Source organism: Gymnoscopelus braueri, assembly GCF_963280865.1.
Source record: "Gymnoscopelus braueri genome assembly, chromosome: 7".
NCBI lineage: Eukaryota > Metazoa > Chordata > Actinopteri > Myctophiformes > Myctophidae > Gymnoscopelus > Gymnoscopelus braueri.
Window position 1 is genome coordinate 38,423,915 of NC_137608.1, and position 19,962 is coordinate 38,443,876.

Sequence of the window (19,962 nt, forward strand, 5' to 3'; positions counted from 1 at the left end):
ATGCATTATAGACATGGGATGCATAGCAAGTATACCAAAAATATATATCACATATCTGAAGGAAGTTGTATAAGACGGCCCAGAGGAGTAGCGGGGCCTGCTAGAGAAACTCATGCCGATAAGCATTTGAAGCGTAGAGCATTGGTTCTCAAAGTGAGGTCCGGGGACCCCCAGGGTCATTGAGTGCTATTCACGTGTTTCATGTGTTTTACCGCTATGGTGCAACGTGCCAATCACGTGTTTCACGTGTTTTTGAAAAAATAAAATTAAACTTTTTTTTTTTGAAAAAAATGTTCAGAACCCAAGATATCATTATCTGAAGATTTGCAGCTCCATCCATTCCTTGTTTAACTTATAACTGAAAAAGACTATCTCGCTTCCTAAGCACTTTTTTTTTACTTTGAAAAAATCTCTGGCACTGGGACAACATAGCCAGAAATAATTCTGGCACTCAGTGAGTTAATATAGCATCACAATAATTTTAACCACTTTAACCTTTTATACTTGGCCTATTCAACAATAGCAGATATTCAAGCTCAAAGCGCGGCAAGATCTGCCATTTCTGAAAAATCTGCAAATCTTTGAATATATATTTTTAAAGCGAACATTTGTAACTCAAACCTTTGCTACTGGGGGTCCCTGGAACAAAATATTTTGAGAAGGGGGTCCGAATACATATCATTTTGGGGCTCCTTGACATGAAAAGGTTTGAGAACCACTGGCGTAGAGTACCAAAGTCCAGTGGTGTGTTCTAGATTTTTTTGGAGGGTATACTATAACTATTCCCCCCTAGTTCCTCCCACACGCACGGCGCGCACGCGCGTATAATTAATTAATGTAAAAAAAAAATGCGCGTTTCTGCCCCTCACAAACTCGGCCGGGCCCACTCAGGCCCAGTTTCACAGTAACACTGAGTACACTTACAATATGCTTTGTACTGATTTTCTACTGTTTCTAATGTTAATCACCCTAGTAACTCAACCACTTCAGAGCTGCTTTTCGATGCATTTTCATTTTTCTTTATTATCATAGAAGTGCAGGGATTGTTATAAATAAATGCTGGTTAGGCTTATCAGATATAATAGCAGTGTTAACAGCAAGCATTCCTGTATCTATTACAGAATAGTATTAACTTGGCATTGAAGACACAAACTGTATTGAAGATTCAAGATTTTGCTGTGCTATGACCCGTAATTTGAATACTAATGAAGTACTCAATTCAGTGACCTACGTTCAATAAAGAGAATGGCAGGTCGTTGAAATGTGTGAATTCCACCATGCCATTTTTGGCGAATCGATTTGTGTAGATTGAAATAGAGCGTACCAAATGCGCTCTTTACAGGTCTGTTTGATCAAGTCTAGAGGGTTTAAGTGGTACTGAATTTTCACCTCAACAAAAGCTAATTCATCCCAGTGTATGACGGAGGACAATTTCACGATAAATTTAAATCTCTGCGATGCGATTATTGCGAGCGGTTTTTAATCACGATAAACGATAATGACTATTATCGTCCCATCCCTAGGTGGCATACCCATTTCCTGTTCCAGTTCATATTTCCATAGCATCATTTGAATGGCTTGGCAGCAGATTTGAACCAGAAACACATACTGTATGAAGGAGCCAATCAAACAAAGCTACAGTATGGGAAAATTAACCGGAACAGGAAACAGGGGCTACCTTTGGGGAACTGGGACTATAATTATGCACAGAGCATATTGGGGCTGGTAGCCTGGTATGGTGCCACTGACTGAACCAATCTAACAGTTCATTGAATTTCAAATGAACTCAGTAGTATTAAGAAGATTACCCATCTATTTGAAGGATGAATCAGATTTTTTTTAATAAGTTAAAGTCCAGTCAGTGGAGACGAGGCAGAGTGAGTCACAGATAATTACGACACCATGGATGTGAGATGTCTTTACACAAATGTACCCCATAAAGAGGGGTTGGAAGTGAGAGTCCTTTATGGTTTAAAGGACAGAATGAGGAGTAGACATTTTTCATGACAGCCATATTGGTATAAATAGTTGGGCAATGTTACATCCTGTGCATGTGTTACCAATGATACTAATTAAGGTTGTGTTCCATTAAGGTCAAACAGAGGGATGGTCAGGATGCTGCTATTGTGCGGGAAAGGCTGTGCTACACCAAACAGAACAGAGCCTAATTAGTAGCATTGGTAACACCAGCACCCATTGTCAGCAGGCACTATATACTATGACGTCAGTACAGGCCATTGGCCAATACTCTCATAACTGTCATTTGTGTCACGACTATTTAATGATTTTTTATCTTATTGTTTACACTGCCCTTACTTGGGGCATGAACAATGCTGATGCCTAATGTGACGGTGGCTTGTTCTCAAGATATACATGGACTAATGTACACACTGATATGTGTGGAATTTAGATATGTGTTCCCTCCCATTTGATCAGTTAAACGGTGCGTTATCTGGGCACAAAGTGAGGCGCACGGCGCAAAGGGGTTCTATTTAGACTCAGTCATGGGTGTGTTTTGGCAAAACATTAATTAGAATGTAGTCTCCCATTCCCTTTAAGAATTTGCTGCATCTTCATCATAGCGCATTATTTAAATGACGGATTTAGAAAGTTGAAGGAGACCCAAACAATTTTCTGCTGAGGAAAATGTAATTCACCCATCAATGGGAGCAGCATTAATAATGTGATATAATGATGTCAGTAGACACAGGGAAAACAAAAGCACTCTGCTTACTGCAACATCACTTGCAAATGAGGTGTCCAAACGCAGTGGCCATGCTGCTGCGGTCAGAATTGCCGGGTGGAAGATAGGCCCCTAACTCTAAAAGTCCTGTTAGCAAGCCCTAGACGTTGTGATGCTAATTACACCCGACTGGAAAGTTTGGCTTAAGGGTGGCACTACAGGAAAGTTTATGGTGTTACCAAACCAAGTATTCATCCTGCAATCTGGCCATTCCATTTTGAGATATGTTATGTGCAAGTACACAATTTGGCCTAAGGAAGGTACTAGAGGAAAGGCCATGGGGGCGTCACAACCTGTAGAGGTCATTCTCCATGTAGAAGCATGAAGGTGCACATTACACAGCAAGTAGTCTTTGACATAGTATGTTGTTTGGGACCAAAGTGATGAACAGAGGGATGGACCGAACAACATCGGCACCCTCAGAGCCCGGCAACGAGCGGAGCTAATAATAGCAGGATATCCATGCATAAGATAATTCAGAGCTCCACAGCTGAGCTGTGTCCAACAGAGTTGGCACATAACTCTTCACTGCTAAACAAAGTTCAGCACAGGAGGACAGTAGTGGTAGTGTTATAGTTCATGTTTGTTTCTTTCTGGCATGTATTGGGTTATCCTATATATGGTATACCCCACCCGTATGGCATTAAAAGAAAGTTAAAACCAACATTAACAATTGTTTAATAATACTATTTGAAGAAGACTCATGTCTGTTAGTAAGTCTGCTGAACTTCTATTACCAATGGGCCTCTGGGCCACCATTGCCAACACCACCCAAATAAGGCAAACTGTGGAATGGAAGAGGGGACCACTCCACAAAGTAGACAAACCCCTCAGATACGACTCTAAACAAAGATGCAGACAGTCTCCAAATAGTTGTCAGCTCTGTGTGTAATGTATTGTGTAATTAAATATATTTTGTTCACGAGTCATCGAGTAATCTAAAACTACCATCTAGACTGCCAGGGACAACGCTGACACTCAGTTCGGAGTGCATTAGTGAGGCTTTTCCTGGATGTTACTTTCCTAATCCCATCTGAATCCATAGTCTAGGTAATGGAAACCAACACTGAATCAACCAGTGAAGCTATGGCTGCTGAAATGAAGGGGCTTTCTTAAAACTGACTGCTGTTGCAATTGTTCACATTCTCATAATAAGCTTTGATTGATAAGATGCTATCCCCCAATATTAAAGAAGCAGTTATAAGCCCAACTTGCAGTTCAGTTTGCTTCGTCTGTTATTGCCAAGAGCATCAACATACTGTGAGCGGCTCCTCCTACAGCTTTGCTGCGTGGATGCAAAGCCTGGGCTTTGGGAGAAATCTCCAGTCAGTTGAATAAACCATTGTGAGTATCTGGGGTAATCAAGGGCAGATCTAACCAAATCTTCTCCATTTTAGCATTACAACCTTGTGTGAGAAAGCCTAAACCAAGAGCTAATAACACCCACCCGGTATACTCATTGGTCTGTTGATTTGATCCCTTAACACCGCCGGAACTCTTAAACTAGTTTCAGTAATCAAAAGAAAATCAGGGACCTTGGACAAGCCATAGTTACATTTAACTATGAGTTAAATGTCTGAGCCATTGTTGCCCTGCCCGTGCATGTGTGGCAGGGCACTGTCTGTCTGTCTGTAAAATGGGCAGACTTACATGAAACGATCAGTAGGCTGCCCCAAAGAGATGATTAACCGGCTTTGGCTCAATTTGGACCTTCCAAATTACATTATTGGCCATATCAGACATAAAACATAGGTAACATAGGCCTGTCATTACCCAAAATAAAATCCAGAATCTGAAAACATTCTAGTGGGACTAAAATCAAACATAATTATGCTTACAGTACCAGAATTCAAATGAAACTGCACCCAATGACAACACTCGACTCATGGAAGAGAAACTGAAAAGAACAGGGGTTCTCAAACCTTTTTATACCACAACCCCATATTACGAGTGATTTTTTTGGCCACCTGCTCATATTGAACATAATTCCTAAGTAAATAGTTTATGAACAGAGCTAAATCAGTTTGTGTGCCTCAGTAAGGGCTCGTGTGCGTTGTCTTGTTGGATTAAAGCCAGAAAAAATCCCAAGACTGAAAAGGATTTTTAGATGGGGGGGGTGCCTGAAAATCATTGTCAGACGGGGGGGGGGGGACGTTGTGAAAGGGGAAACCCCCGAACCTTGCATCGGTTTATAGTGATGGGCCGATACCACATTTCTTCAATTCGATACCGATATTTTTGGGGGCGATTTTCCGATACCGATACCGGAACCGGAAACAGAATCAAACCGGAAATGGGACCGGAAATTGCCATACCGGAACCGGAAATTGAGATAAACCGGAAACGGAAGTACCAAACGGAACCGGAAATGGCCATAAACCGGAAGTACATGAAAAAGTATCTTTTTTTTTTTTAATATTTTATACAAGTATCGATATGCCCATCACTATAATTTACCCCTGTCCTAGAATAAGACAGGGACAGGGCTGCCAACTTTCAGAAATTTCTAAGAGTGAGATTTTTTTTTAATAAATAATAAAGGCTGGTATTATAATATGTTACTCTCTACCTCCCCCTACAGACTGGTATTATACTATGTTACTCTCTACCTCCCCCTACAGGCTGGTATTATAATATGTTACTCTCTACCTCCCCCTACAGGCTGGTATTATAATATGTTACTCTCTACCTCCCCCTACAGGCTGGTATTATAATATGTTACTCTCTACCTCCCTCTACAGGCTGGTATTATAATATGTTACTCTCTACCTCCCCCTACAGACTGGTATTATACTATGTTACTCTCTACCTCCCCCTACAGGCTGGTATTATAATATGTTACTCTCTACCTCCCCCTACAGGCTGGTATTATAATATGTTACTCTCTACCTCCCCCTACAGGCTGGTATTATAATATGTTACTCTCTACCTCCCTCTACAGGCTGGTATTATAATATGTTACTCTCTACCTCCCCCTACAGACTGGTATTATACTATGTTACTCTCTACCTCCCCCTACAGGCTGGTATTATAATATGTTACTCTCTACCTCCCCCTACAGACTGGTATTATACTATGTTACTCTCTACCTCCCCCTACAGGCTGGTATTATAATATGTTACTCTCTACCTCCCCCTACAGGCTGGTATTATAATATGTTACTCTCTACCTCCCCCTACAGGCTGGTATTATAATATGTTACTCTCTACCTCCCCCTACAGGCTGGTATTATAATATGTTACTCTCTACCTCCCCCTACAGGCTGGTATTATAATATGTTACTCTCTACCTCCCCCTACAGGCTGGTATTATAATATGTTACTCTCTACCTCCCTCTACAGGCTGGTATTATAATATGTTACTCTCTACCTCCCCCTACAGACTGGTATTATACTATGTTACTCTCTACCTCCCCCTACAGGCTGGTATTATAATATGTTACTCTCTATCTCCCCCTACAGGCTGGTATTATAATATGTTACTCTCTACCTCCCTCTACAGGCTGGTATTATAATATGTTACTCTCTACCTCCCCCTACAGACTGGTATTATACTATGTTACTCTCTACCTCCCCCTACAGGCTGGTATTATAATATGTTACTCTCTACCTCCCCCTACAGGCTGGTATTATAATGTGACTCTCTACCTCCCCCTACAGGCTGGTATTATAATGTTACACTCTACCTCCCCTTACAGGCTGGTATTATAATGTTACTCTCTACCTCCCCCTACAGGCTGGTATTATAATTTTACTCTCTACCTCCCCTTACAGGCTGGTATTATAATATGTTACTCTCTACCTCCCCCTACAGGCTGGTATTATAATGTGACTCTCTACCTCCCCCTACAGGCTGGTAGGGCCTGTAATAAAGGCCAATCAAAAAGAAGGCCATCAAATAAAACGAAGATTTTTTTAAGTCCACGGAAATAATGAATTTAACTTGAAGGTTAAGGATGATGTAATTGTAATATAGTACAAGAATAGTGTAACTACTGTATCTGTAAAATATAACCCATTTATTTCATAAAATTATGTATTGGGTTATAGCCTATTTGTCTCAATATTTGTCACATTCAGCCCTGGACTTCACTAGGGGTCACATTAATCACATTAGAATCACAGATTAGAGATTTTATGTATTTTCCCCTATTTTCTGTATTTTTCACTATTTAAAATATATAGTATTTCTTAATTTTTAATAATTATAGCTCGTAGATTGGCTTTTTTCACCATTAGAAATTGTTTTAAAATAAAAGGTAAACAGTTTTCCCAACCGACAGAGAGTCAGAGACAATATTTTGCCTATATATGGTTCTGTATTAGTGTATGAGTCAGTTTTAGCAGATTTCATTCTAATTGGCTACTGTAGACTGCCTATGAATTTCATGGGCCTGGGTAGGGCCACCTGGCCTGGCGGATATCTGCCCTGTTGCGCAGCAGCACGTCAGCAAGTGAAGGAAATGAATAAATACAAATAAACATAATGTTTTGATGGATAAATGCAAATGATTAAATCATATATATATCTTCGCTGTCAGGCCGAAACCTTGTATTTCCATATTTCAACTTTATGTTTTTTCATAAATGAATGCCTTACTTCAGCGGTTCTCAAACTGGGGTCCGGGGACCCCCAGGGGTCCTTGAGGAGTTACATGACTTTAACTATGAGAGTGTTCCATTTGTACACTCTCAGAGTTAGGATTTCTTAGTATAGATTGGGGTCCCAGAGATAGCAAAGAGGTATCACATGGGGGTCCGTGGCCTAATGCTTATTAAACTGGGGGTCCATGAAATTAAAAAGTATGGGAACCACTGCCCTACTTCATCATACAAGAGTGTCACACTATAAGAGTAAAAATAGCCGATCTACAAACTCCCAACATGCCGAGATATGATGTGTTGTGAGCTTGTAGATCAGCTATTTTCACAAATTACAATTTCCTATAGTATTGTTTGTTGATTACTTTTCATGCAGTAATGCTATTTTATATTTCATTTCTTCCTTCTTTTTTTTGTATTAAAAAGGTCTTTAAAAAAATGGTCACTTTACTGTCATCTGGGGACCCCCCCCAAACAAAAAAATTACATGGGGACCCCCCTGGGCCTTGTGGGTCCCGACACACAGGTTGAGAACCAGTGATTTGACTAACACTGCTAGTCACGGTTTGTTGTTAAAGTTTGCTGTCAATGACAGTCACATCAGAGCCTTCATTCACAACCAACGCCTCCATGATTTATGCTCGACTGACCGGTACGGCGCTACCACAGGTGGGAGTATAAACCATAGATATAGAAACACAACAGTGCAATGCATGGTGGATAAACCTCCCCGCCTCCTGCCTTGAAAACCAATCATGATACCGTCACAAATGAAACACCGCCCAGAGTTTTGGCATTGACACCTGTATGGGTGACTTTTGTGAGTGACAAATAAATCCTCTCTGATTGGCAAACATAGCAATTGTTCCGCTGCTTATTTTAATGCAAGTGAACGTAAGCTAAGCATACGTTTATTGTCAATTACTGCTCCCTTCCCTGCAACAAATAATTATATCCTACCTGTTACGTGGTGTAATCCACTTTCGATTAAAAACAACAGTGTATTCCATTGTTCCTGTGATTTCATCGTTTGGACACTGCCACCATCCATACAGAGTAAAATCCATAACTTCAGCGGTAAATCCGTGCTACTTTAAGTCAGAATGAACGGAGCACAACTAACACAACTAACATTTCATGCCGTAAAAATAGCAGATCTACAAGCTCACAACGCGTCCCGTTCGTGATGCGTTGTGAGCGTTGGGAATGGAGCACTTAATGCATGCCGTAAACATAGCAGATCTACAAGCTCACAACGCGTACCGTTCGTGACCTGTTGTGAGCTTGTAGGTCTGCTATTTACCGCGCACGACACCGCCACACAGCTAAGTATATTGCTGAGGGCTAAACACGGTGTCGGGTTACAGGGGTTGTGACGCAGCACCAGCGCAGCACTCTGAGCAGCTGATATTTATCGCTGGTGATGGATTATTTTTTAATTCTATGGGATGGTGGATGCTTTGTAATTTGGAGATCATTTTGAATAGCAAGTAGGCTACATTTTGATGACTTCGGTCATGTCATTGACACCGCGGGCATATACACATACCCCCCCACCCACTTTTTTTTTTTTTTTGCAGATCTGCACAGATCTCATAAATGACCCCTAAAAAATCCTCACGACGGAAATCCGTCGCCACGACGGAGAACTTTAATCCATGTGTCTGGGTCGCTGTTTGAGGCGGAGCTGTGTGTGTGTGTGTGTGTGTGTGTGTGTATGAGGAGTCAAGCCAATAGTTTGTTTGGTGGCGACGACCACATATATATATATTTTTCCTACCGTTTCTTGATAAAAAGTCATATTTTTTGGTTGCCACTGCGTGACCCCAACGGCACCTTCCCGCGACCCCACTTTGGGTCGCGACCCATAGTTTGAGAACCGCCGGAATAGAAGACCATAATCTCTCAGTATCCCTCATCATTAATGTATGTATGCATGTGTCTGTGTGTATGCCTATAGGTGTATGTATGTATGTGTGTATTTGCAGTGTGGGCATTCTATAAGACTATGAAAATCCTTAGAGCAAAATGTACCATTATAACATTTTCACACAACTTAGAAAAAAACATAAAACAAAAAAATCCGATGTAGCTAATGGTTTTGTTTTTGAATACCCCTCAGTCCTGTTACCATGGTGATGACTGGGATGGGGATGATGTATTGACTAGTACTCCGCACTCTACTTCACAGTGAGTGCAGAGCAGACTGTTTCTATGCGTTCAGCATCTCAAGTTCCATTTCAATAGATGGTTGCAAAGTATCTCTGGATACAGCTGCAATGCACTGTACTGTACATGGTAATGCCAAATGATGCCTGAGATGTCGCACAAAATAGATCTACAAGATCACAATGTGTCACACTGCGACGTCTTGTGGGCGTGTAGATCAACTATTTTAGATCATCACTGTATAGGGCATAGCAGTGGCGGCCATTTGTGGTGCCACAGATTTAAAAAAACATTTGTTTTTCCCATAGAGATTTCCGAAAATATTTATATAAATTATTTTAAGACTGGAACCAAGCCATCCAGGCTCCTGGTGAATCATGACCATAAAACATTTGATTCTGTATCAAAAGATATTTGACCGCAAAAACATATTTTTTTGACACATAATCAGATATTTTATGGTCATGATTCACCAGGAGCCTGGGTGGCTTGGTTCCAGGCTTAGAATAATTTATATAAATATTTTCAGAAATGTCTATGGGAAAAATTAAAAATTAAGACATTTAATTTTCTTAAAAAAAGGGTTTATATCTGTGGCACCACAAAATGGCCGCCACTGCTATGCCCTATTGTCTGTATAGAACAGCAACACGAGAATCGGAGAGGGAAAAGTCCTACATCATGGTGTTGTGAAAGAGTTTGAAGAGGCTGGTATTGGTAATAATGAGTACAAGTGGAAGATAGTGTAAACTAGCATGAAAGAAATGCAAAAACAGAGAAAATAACCTATGGTGGTGAGATGATGCGCCGTGTGCTGTGAGTATATTTGAGTGAGTCATGATTCTGCTTTATGTGAGAGAGTTGAGGGCAAAAAAAGTGTGGTGGGGGGGTTCCAGTGTTTTACCTGTCTTTGGGCAGATGTGGCCAACTGTATCTGACAGAATTTCACAGCTTGGTCCAAAGCTACGTCCTCGTCAACCTGAAAGAGTGAACAGTATTATTATTACATAATTACAGATTATGGGGGTTGTAAATGAAAGCAGGGAGTATATACTGTTACAAACAATTATGTCTGTTACATAATGATTAAAAACAAATCTGTGCTTTATTTATTTCATTCTATTGCATTCACTGTAACTACCTCTCGGCTGTGGACAGCAGTGATTGTTGCGTGTCGATAGAGAGACAGACAGGCAGAACAAATCACTGTTCGGTTTATCCTGCTTTCTTTTTATGGTTGTAAAAAGAGAATGCATTTGGAAATACGCTCTAAGAATCTGCTCCGATTTCAGAGCGTTCTGGTTTTGACGTCAGAGCTCTGATATCAGTTAATAGCTGCCGTTCGCTCAGAATTTTCAAATGGCAAAGAACTGACCACTCTGGATTTTTGAACGACTAGAGAGCACTCCATCGCTCACTCTCGAAGCGTATTTCCAAACACCACCTAGATTCGTCCCCAATTCAATTTTGCCCCCCTCTAGCATTTCAATGCAGAAAGAAAAGAAACGAGGGAAGTGAGGGTACAGTCGACAAGAGAGAGAGAGAAAGAGATACTGTACACGTATTCCCACTATTGTTTGACATATAATAGTTATATTAAAATATATGACCCTTTGAAAGATATAGTATGATGTTCTGTTGTTCTGTACAAGTACAGTCAAGGTCCTTTGTTGTCAGTGTGTGAATGTCAACTACACTGCTAAATAAAATACTGTAAAGCACTTTGGAGAAAGGCCCTATATATATATATACAGTAAATGCAGTCCATCACAGTACACAATAAATTTGTCAGTGTTGTCATTAGTATCAGAGTGTACAAATGGACCTTTACTGGTCCATTTGGTTATGATAATAATAAAAAAAACATTTCATTTTTAATGCGCTTCATATTTGACACAAATCAAAGTGCAACATGGCAAAAAAGTCAAGAAAAAAAGATTAAAAATAACATTGAAAAAAATAAAAAAGCAGTAGAGGCTCATTAGGGCCTGGTCCTGCTAGATGAAGTGTATCTGTCTGTGGCAGCATATGTTGGAATTTATGCTTAATTACTGGTGTACTCACTGGCACACATGCGTCAAGTACTCATTTCCCCCCGTTTTAGCCTTAAATGGTCTTTTACGGTAGCCTGATTCTCTAATTTCTACAGGGTGAAGGTGGAAGCGATGAACTCTGAACAGAAGGAGAAGCCTGCAAGTCTTGGAAAATAGAGGAAGAGACATTTTTCAGAAATGCTGGAGGGGTTGTTGTTGTGGTGTCATCGCCAGACAGTGTTTGATAACACCAGAGAGCTGTCGTATGAACACAAATGAGGCCATGCTGTGCCATGTGACATGCAGAAGGGGCCTCTATTATTATGTTGATGTAGAGATGGGTCTGTATGGATGGACATCTGGAGGACTGTCTTATCCTTCATATATCAGGCTGAAAATACCAACCAAAACTTAAAAAGAAAGAGAGATGGGCCATCACCGACGGTAAGCACGCTAAAGTGCCAGGTGAAAAAAAAAAGAATCCTCAGATTGAAATATGCATGATTTTGGTTCTCCTGGACATTATCTTTTGATACAGCTAGACACATGGCCATAGATTTTAATGATACTTGCATAGAGCTGTGTAATACAGCATGTGATACAGAGGTAGGAACTATCTGAGAAAATGCCTGATCATCAGAGGACAGAACTGGAAAATGATCAGAAAGATGAATTACACATGCGATCCGATGACATGAAACCAACAAGAAAAGGTATCAGGGATGGCTAATCTTCCAGGGTGTGTCTGAGAAAGTTTTCTGTCATTGTTGCCTCTTGTACAGAACAGGAAAAGTGATAGCTACTGCAGGAAAGAAGCTAAATAGGGCAAAGGGATGAAAGGACTCCCCTGTCTCAGTGGTTATCAACGTGCTGATAATGAAAACGTAGCCTTATCATATTATAATTATACCTACTATTGTTCATACTGTCTGTGGTTACTCTGGTTGCAAAGTAGAGAGAACACATATGCATTTGAATCTTTTATCCTGCTGTTGTACGGTGGATTGGATTCTGTCCAATTAATTAGCATGTCCAATTAATTGTTCCCTATAGTGGGGCAATAAAAGTGAAGTGAACAGAATTTAATTCAAATGCCTTGGTAGTTGGCCTATCTTCTCCTCAGCCTCCTGCCCCTCAAAACGTATGTTTTGAGGGGCAGTATAAGTTATGTTCAACTCCAGTAGCAGCCTTCTGGTCTGCCCCACGGTCAATGTCCAAGGGAAGTCCTCTGGAGTCAGCACTAGGGTTGGTAATGGGTACCGAAATTTGGTTCCAAGTAGTACTAAGAACAAAATATATTGACTCGGTTCTGCTTATCGGTTCCTAGACACGCTTGTTGTTGCTAACAAAGGCTACTGCTATCTGCAGGGACATACATAGCTATCTGCCAGGACCTGTCAGTGGTGGTGTGATGGTGCTGGTGATGGTGCGCAATGCACATGCAGTACATATGTGCATGACTAAAGTGCAGTTCATTTAAGGGTAGTAAAGTAAGTAGTTTTCCTATAAATAAGTAAAGGTTTTAAACAAGCAGCACAACATGTTATAATCTCAAAATGATTCAACTGCTACTGCTTTCTTTTGTGTTATGATGATGGAATAAACATAGTATGTTAATCATTTCCTTAGTGAAACAAAGCACTAATTACAGAGAGAAATCTTGCTGCTGTTAGTTTAACATTAGTTTATGGGGACAATTGTGTTGTTTGGTTAATTTAAACACCAATATTTTTAAGACAAAATGTTTCAGCATTGGCTCTATAATTTGGCTCCAATACTGTGGGTTTAAGTGAAATAACTTTTTGAAATCACCCCCCAATCTTGACATTTCAGTAAAATATGGCCCTCCCGCAAAAGCCAATTATAGCCAATCGGTGTGCAATATAAAATAATTGGTATCATACCACTTTTTATATTCCACACTTATTCATTGGCTATAATACATCGATTACATGATCACTCCAGAGTTAATGTGTAGCAATTTGTGTGAGTTTGGGTATACATCTGGAGCTGTAGTTGCAAAAAGAGTATTTTGAAGAAAATGTAAAATGGCAGAAAATCTATTTAGGCGGAAATAGGCTTGGGGCCCTATATGGGGATTTGCCTCATGATCCAAGGAATATGACCGATGGTTCAAGAGTTATAGGCCATAACGTAGAGCGGGCTGGTAACGGTATAGTGCCACCATGAGGCTGATTTGAAAAATAAATTTGGCCTACTGGTAGCATGCACATAAAAGTTTTACAGCGTTCGGTCGGGGGTTTGCGGGATTAGCTCCGGACTCACATACACACAGAGGCCTCCTGGCCTGGTGGAGATAATTACCTCCAGGGTGAGTTTTACTACCTTTTAAAATCGTATCCTTTGCCCCTGATCATGGCTTAGATATATCTGTTTTCCTTGGCAGTATTTCCTAATTGGCAAACTATGAAGTGACCAAATACTAGATGATATCTAATCTTGCTGAATTGTATTCATCAGATGAAGCACTCAAGAGATCGGGCTGTGTGGGATGCAGACTGTGACAGAAATAAAAGAGAGTGCTCCTTCCAACAACTGAGTAATATAATAACATACGTATATTGTGAATAATTGGCGTTGAGTAAGCATGGAGTAAGCAAAGAAAACTATTGATGCTACGCCTGGAGCACGATTCACATGATAATTACGACCAAGCACTGCCACTCTGGGACCATGTCATGATACATTCAGGGCGCCCTTTACGGAGTGTCCAAAAAGAATGCTTTTGATGCTATTCTCAAATAGGCTACACAATGAGACTCACTGAACTAATCTGATAATCTGTGAATGTGTGTAATCACTGATGCACGGAATTTAATGTGGCTTACTATGAGCAGCAGAGACACAACCACATGTAAGCTTGCTTCACGGTAGCGTTTGTCAACTTAAATAGACAGGGAAAGTCCCTGATTTGCATTGGGGGTTGGTGCTGCTATTGTAGTAAAAAAGAGGGGATTCCCCAAATCCATTTTCTTTTTCTTTTTTACTGCTGCTCTTATCAGGCATATGTGACACTGCAGAATTAATTAACAATAGAATTAAAGTAACAGTAGTTACTAAGAAAGTAAAGTAGGTACCATTTTAGTGTGGCATTTACGTCGTTGCTTGCGTTTGTCTCTGTGTGATAAAGTACTGTACGTTTTAGGGCTGTGACGATTACATATTTAAGTTGACGATTGTCACTCAAATAATTGCGATTAACGATTTAATCGTGTGTTTGGCGTTGAACATTAGGACATACAAATGTAATTTCTGCCTTTTAGTCTTCATAATCGCACAGGGCAGATATGACAAATAACTTAAATATGCAAAGAAATTGGCATATTTAATAATTTTGTAAAATAGTATGTAAAAGTAATGTAAAATAGCGGAACGCGTTGTAAGCTTGTAGATCAGCTATTTCTGCTTTTTTAAATATTTGAAAATGTGTGAACATTTTTCAACATGGAGACGATTATGACGATTAAGCAAAATGTTTTGCGATTAGACGATTATATAATAATTGTCTTGCAGGCACTGATTCGTTGGACTCACTGTTGATGCACCTGCCTTGTTTTCAAGTTATGTCAAAAGTCCCTCCAGCCCATCCAATCTAGAACTAGCCACTACAGAGCATTCTGACGGTGTCAGTGTGTGCCAGCATGGTTATTTGCTTTTCCCCCCCCCGACATTTCTCAGCTCCGTCTACATTTCCGAAAATTTTGACATTTACCAGTCTATTGGGAAATGCTTTCCTACATTTACCATGACATATGAACTCCTGAACTAGATATACCATGACACGTGAACTCCTGAAATACCAAATGAAGAGGCGTACCTGTTTTATGAGCATGTAAGTCTCCGACATGATCTTTTCAATGCGTGCCAGGTCATAGGTCATGACTTTCTGGCCCTGCTGCCACACCCTGTAGGCATCCAACAGCAGGGTCTTGCCCGACTCCACGTCTTCCAGCAGCTTCCTCTTCCTGTTGGGCCGTCGCAGCAACAGGCCCTGATCCGGCCCGCAGGCAGCCACTGGGCCCTTGATTGGCAGAGGCGGGAGTTGCTGCAGCTTGGAGCTGAGGCTTAGCTCCTCCAGAGACAGCTCTGACGTCGTCCGGCTGCACTCAGCCACTTTCTCCCCAGGCTCCACCGCAGTCCTGGGGGCCTCGGGCACCGCCTGGTTGCCCTGAGAATCTACAGCAGTGGAGGAGGGTTTTCTCCAGAAGCCAGTGACTGGGTCCAGCTCCATGGGCTCCTCTGGCCCTACTCTGGCTCCTTCGCTCCCAGCAGCCTCCATCTTCCCGGGCTGGAGGTCCTGAGGTTTATCCCCCCTGTCTGTGGCCAGCAGGACGGAGGCAGGCTGTGCTTGGCAGGCCTCTCTGGGCACCGGCTCGGGGCCGGCAGCGCAGGTGGCCTCGGCGAGCCCAGGCTTCTTCGGCAACACATGTTTACTGTCGTCAGCAGCAGCGGCAGGCCTGTTGGATGCATCTGTCGTGGTCATCTCCCCCATGGAGGGTGCAAGCACTTTGGAGGGCGGCTCAGACACCTGAGAAAGAACAGAGCCTGTCACAACACAACACACGAAGCACTGCATGCCAGAGGTGTATAACACTCTGAAGATCTCAAGAGTGTGTACCAGGCAGTGAGCATTACCCCAGTGAGACTGTTCAGACTGTCCTCCAGCACTTTTACAGTTAGGAAAAACGCTCTCTTAGCCAAAACCTGGCGGTCCACATCCCGTAAATATTTCCTTCACAGAGAAAGAGAGAGAGAGAAAAAAAATGGGAAAGGAAACTGAGCTCAGTTGTAGAACAAACACATGTACCGGTAATCCAGAGAAATATCTCAGGAGGTCTTATCCTTACTTTCCCTGGTCAGGTGTTCGCTGGAGCATGAAAGAGACTTTTAGCAGTGTGTCGTGATCCTTGAGCTGAAACAGCACCTCCAGCAACAGTACGATGGATCGGTTCATATGAGATGCAAAGCTGCCCGGGCGATCAATCTCATCCACTGGAATACGCCAGATGCCCTGGGGGGGGGGGGGGTTGGAGGAGGAGAAACAATGAGAGAAGTCATTAGTTCTGTGTCACTGTTTAAAGAAACAACAACAAAAAAGCTGAGTAATAAACAAAACCTTTCTGTGGCAGTGGCATCCTAGCTTATAGAAAGGTTATTATAACCCCAACAAACAAACTGTGCGGGAGCTGTCTGGAGTCCAGGCCAAGCTGGCACAACCTATGCAAGATGACGTTTAAGTGATTCTTGGATTGATGGCAAGGAAACAAGCTCCGGTCAGCAATTGCAAGAGTCCATCCGTCTGTCTGTGTGTGTGTGAACAGCTAATCTCTGGCACTGCAGGACCAGTCGGCATGAAACTTTGCACACACATTCGCAGGAGGCCAAGTAAGAACTGCCACCAACAATTCTTCAAATTGGCCTCATGGTGGTGCTATAACAGGTAGCTTCACGTTTTGGCCTATAATTCTTGAACTGTACTTCGTTCAATCAATTTTCCCCCTTGGATTCCTTGGATCATGAAGCAACTCCCCAAAAACAGTATCCCCGCCATTTGTACCCGACTAGATTTTCCACCCATTTTTCATTTTCTTCAAAACACACTTTTTTGCTAATTCTCGTTACTAATTATCTCTGGAGTCATACGATCAAGATGTATCAGTCAGATCTTTCATATTAAATTCCAATTGGCTACAATTGACATCAAACCTTTACAGGCGGGGCCAATTTTGCAAATAATATAACTGATCTGATCTGTCCCAAATTTTAATCACACATTGAGGGGCCGCTAAACAATGCAGAAGCAAAAGCAGTTTCACTTCACCACAAATGCTACAAATATCACTGTCACCGAAATGTGATTTTTTTCCTACCAAATTAGGCACATATGTTCATTTGACAATAACCATCAAACAGGGTTTTGACACTTCAATGTTCCCCACTTTGTCACATGACACTGTATTGCACAAAAGTAGCAAACAGCAGAAATAGCACATCTACAAGCTCACATTGCTTCACATTGCAATTGGTTGAGTTTGTAGATCTTCTGCCAGGATGAAAGTCTGGGAGTTTCATAAATGAAAAGTATTAACAAGAGCTTGTGACAAAATAATAACTACACATGGATCCATGGAAACACAGGTTCTTTTTTCCATTTCCTGAAAAGTAACAGTTTTGGACAAGGTTTCGCCCAACAGCGACGTTATATCAGTGAGACATGGAAACTCCAGAGGGAAAAAGACAGAGGAGAAAACTGTAGGAATTAATTTGAGCTAAAAAACATGGCATTCATCAAGGAAAGTCCTAATGAGAGGATGGAAAGATTTTTGACAGAGAGGGATCCTGTGGCCTGGGTGACTTTTTTTTCCTTCTCTGGGCAGGCACCCTAGGCTCTGACCTCATCAAACCAATATGGGGAACTGAGACCAGCTACTCTTTCAATTCAGGTAAACAATACAAGAATAAAAAACTAAAGAGTCCATGCCCAACGAGGACAGCCCTGATTCACAGAAAAAATAGCAGGGGTTGTGTCATGACAGGCAAACTGACCGGACGACCAGTGAGCACATGTCCACCCAGTAGGTGAGCTGGGCTGGACCCAGTGCTCCAAAGCAATCCTAGCGAGTGCAGATGGTCTGTCACAGTATACTTGGCAGGGTCAGAGCCTTGCAAGGAGTGCGTGAGGGAGAGAGTGAGAGTAGTACAGAGGGAGCGGGAGAAGATGACGATATCAGCAAGAGTTGAACAAAACAAATGAGATGGCTCTATCAGCTTCTGCAAGCACCGGGCGGGGAACCTCCTCCTCCTCCTCGCCCACTGAATCAGAAAAAAACTCCAGATTGGCAGATGATATTTCTAAATCCACCAAAGAAAAACTAAGCAGGAAAAAAGACAGGAGTAAACAAATTCACCCACTGAAATTCCATTGGAGTAATTGGACTATTCACTACAAGGCTGGTTATCAGAAATGTTATCTATAGGCATGTTCACCAATTGTATGATAAGAACAACCAGCAATACGATTTATTTTTCAGTTTATTTATTCAATTTATTAGAATGAAGAATGGAGAATAAATGCAGCATTTCAACTGTCCTGTTATTTTTCTCATCTCACAACTGGGTTATTAAATCCTATCGAGACTAGGTGAATGAATGATCGTTTAATGTTTGTTGCCAGTGGCTGGAAAACACATCCCAGAGAAGAAGCACAGCATGTGTGAAACAGAGATGATGTATTATTATATGATGTAATCATTCAGTGCTTGGGAAGGTTTTAACCTTTCAATGCACAGATTAAAACAAAAAAAGAGCCATAGATGGGACCGGGTGGGAGGGGGGGGCTGTTCACTGGATAAACAGCTCTAATAGAGGAGAGTTGTTCCTCAGCAGAGAACAATCAGACCACAGGAAATCTGTTTAGGGAGACCAGAGCCATGGCTTTGCACAGATTACACTATAACACAACAGATGAGGCAGATTTATAAGACTTAACACTTTAACAGCAGCAATGATTTTTTTTTTTTTATGTAAATCTCTATATTCTCGCAGCAATGATTTTTTTTTTAATGTAAATCTCTATATTCTCATAGCAACTGACTGTTCATGGGTCTCCACATCTCCAACTCCAGAAAATACATTTATCCAATCAAGAGAGAGAAGACCATTTATCAGCTTCAATTTTATAGCGTCCCAGTTCCAATTTTGTCTGCTCATTTTAGTTTTATCACTCGTTTATCCAGTGTCCTGTGAGTTCTATCTCTTTGAAAATGGTATCCAAACCTGAAATTGTATTTTCTGTTAACTAAAGCGCTGGAGAGATTGGGAGACACCTGTTACTCAAAGAAAAAGAAAATAACTTATCTACAGTAATGATTAATATCGGAATAGAGAGCTATTTAATACTAATTTTAACAAAAATAAAATAAAAAATAATAATAATTACACCACCTTCAAGCACCCCCCTCCCCACCCAAGAGATGTTTGTGTAAAACATACAGTAAACTGGCTGTATGTGGCAGCAGCTATTTGGCAGTTGGCACAGACATGTGGCTGATAAATTAGATCACTCAGGAAGCAAAGAGATTAAATTGCACTACAAAAGAGGGAGAAACAACAAGGGATGGATTACCAATAGGAACATTACATTCAAGCCAATTCTAGAAATTGTCGGCAAACAAGTTGAAAGGGTGAACACCATCAAAACAATGAAGTGCCCACTAAACCAAGCATTAAAAAGAGCAACATATTAAGCAAACCAAGACACACAAAAAATAAACTAACACTGTGATACAGACAGAGGGATTCTCCCTCTGGGTGCCTGAGTGAAATCCTGAGCCATGACAACACACCGGATGTTTCCCAAACAGCATGTCTCAGGAAAGCCCATGGCATGCCATCT

The 19,962-nt window shown here is 41.3% G+C and overlaps 1 protein-coding gene across 6 annotated transcripts in view; it reads right to left on the bottom strand.

The window, feature by feature from the left end:
• cabin1 (calcineurin binding protein 1) overlaps positions 1-19,962 on the bottom strand; it is a 71,053-nt gene that overhangs the window by 15,683 nt on the left and 35,408 nt on the right. For all 6 annotated transcript variants that reach the window (XM_080433936.1, XM_080433935.1, XM_080433937.1 and 3 more), the window contains 4 exons: positions 16,415-16,578; positions 16,203-16,299; positions 15,385-16,095; positions 10,418-10,492 (listed from right to left, as the gene is read on the bottom strand). In XM_080433936.1, the coding sequence (XP_080290062.1) occupies positions 10,418-10,492; positions 15,385-16,095; positions 16,203-16,299; positions 16,415-16,578 (1,047 nt within the window). The remainder of the gene's footprint in view (positions 1-10,417; positions 10,493-15,384; positions 16,096-16,202; positions 16,300-16,414; positions 16,579-19,962) is intronic.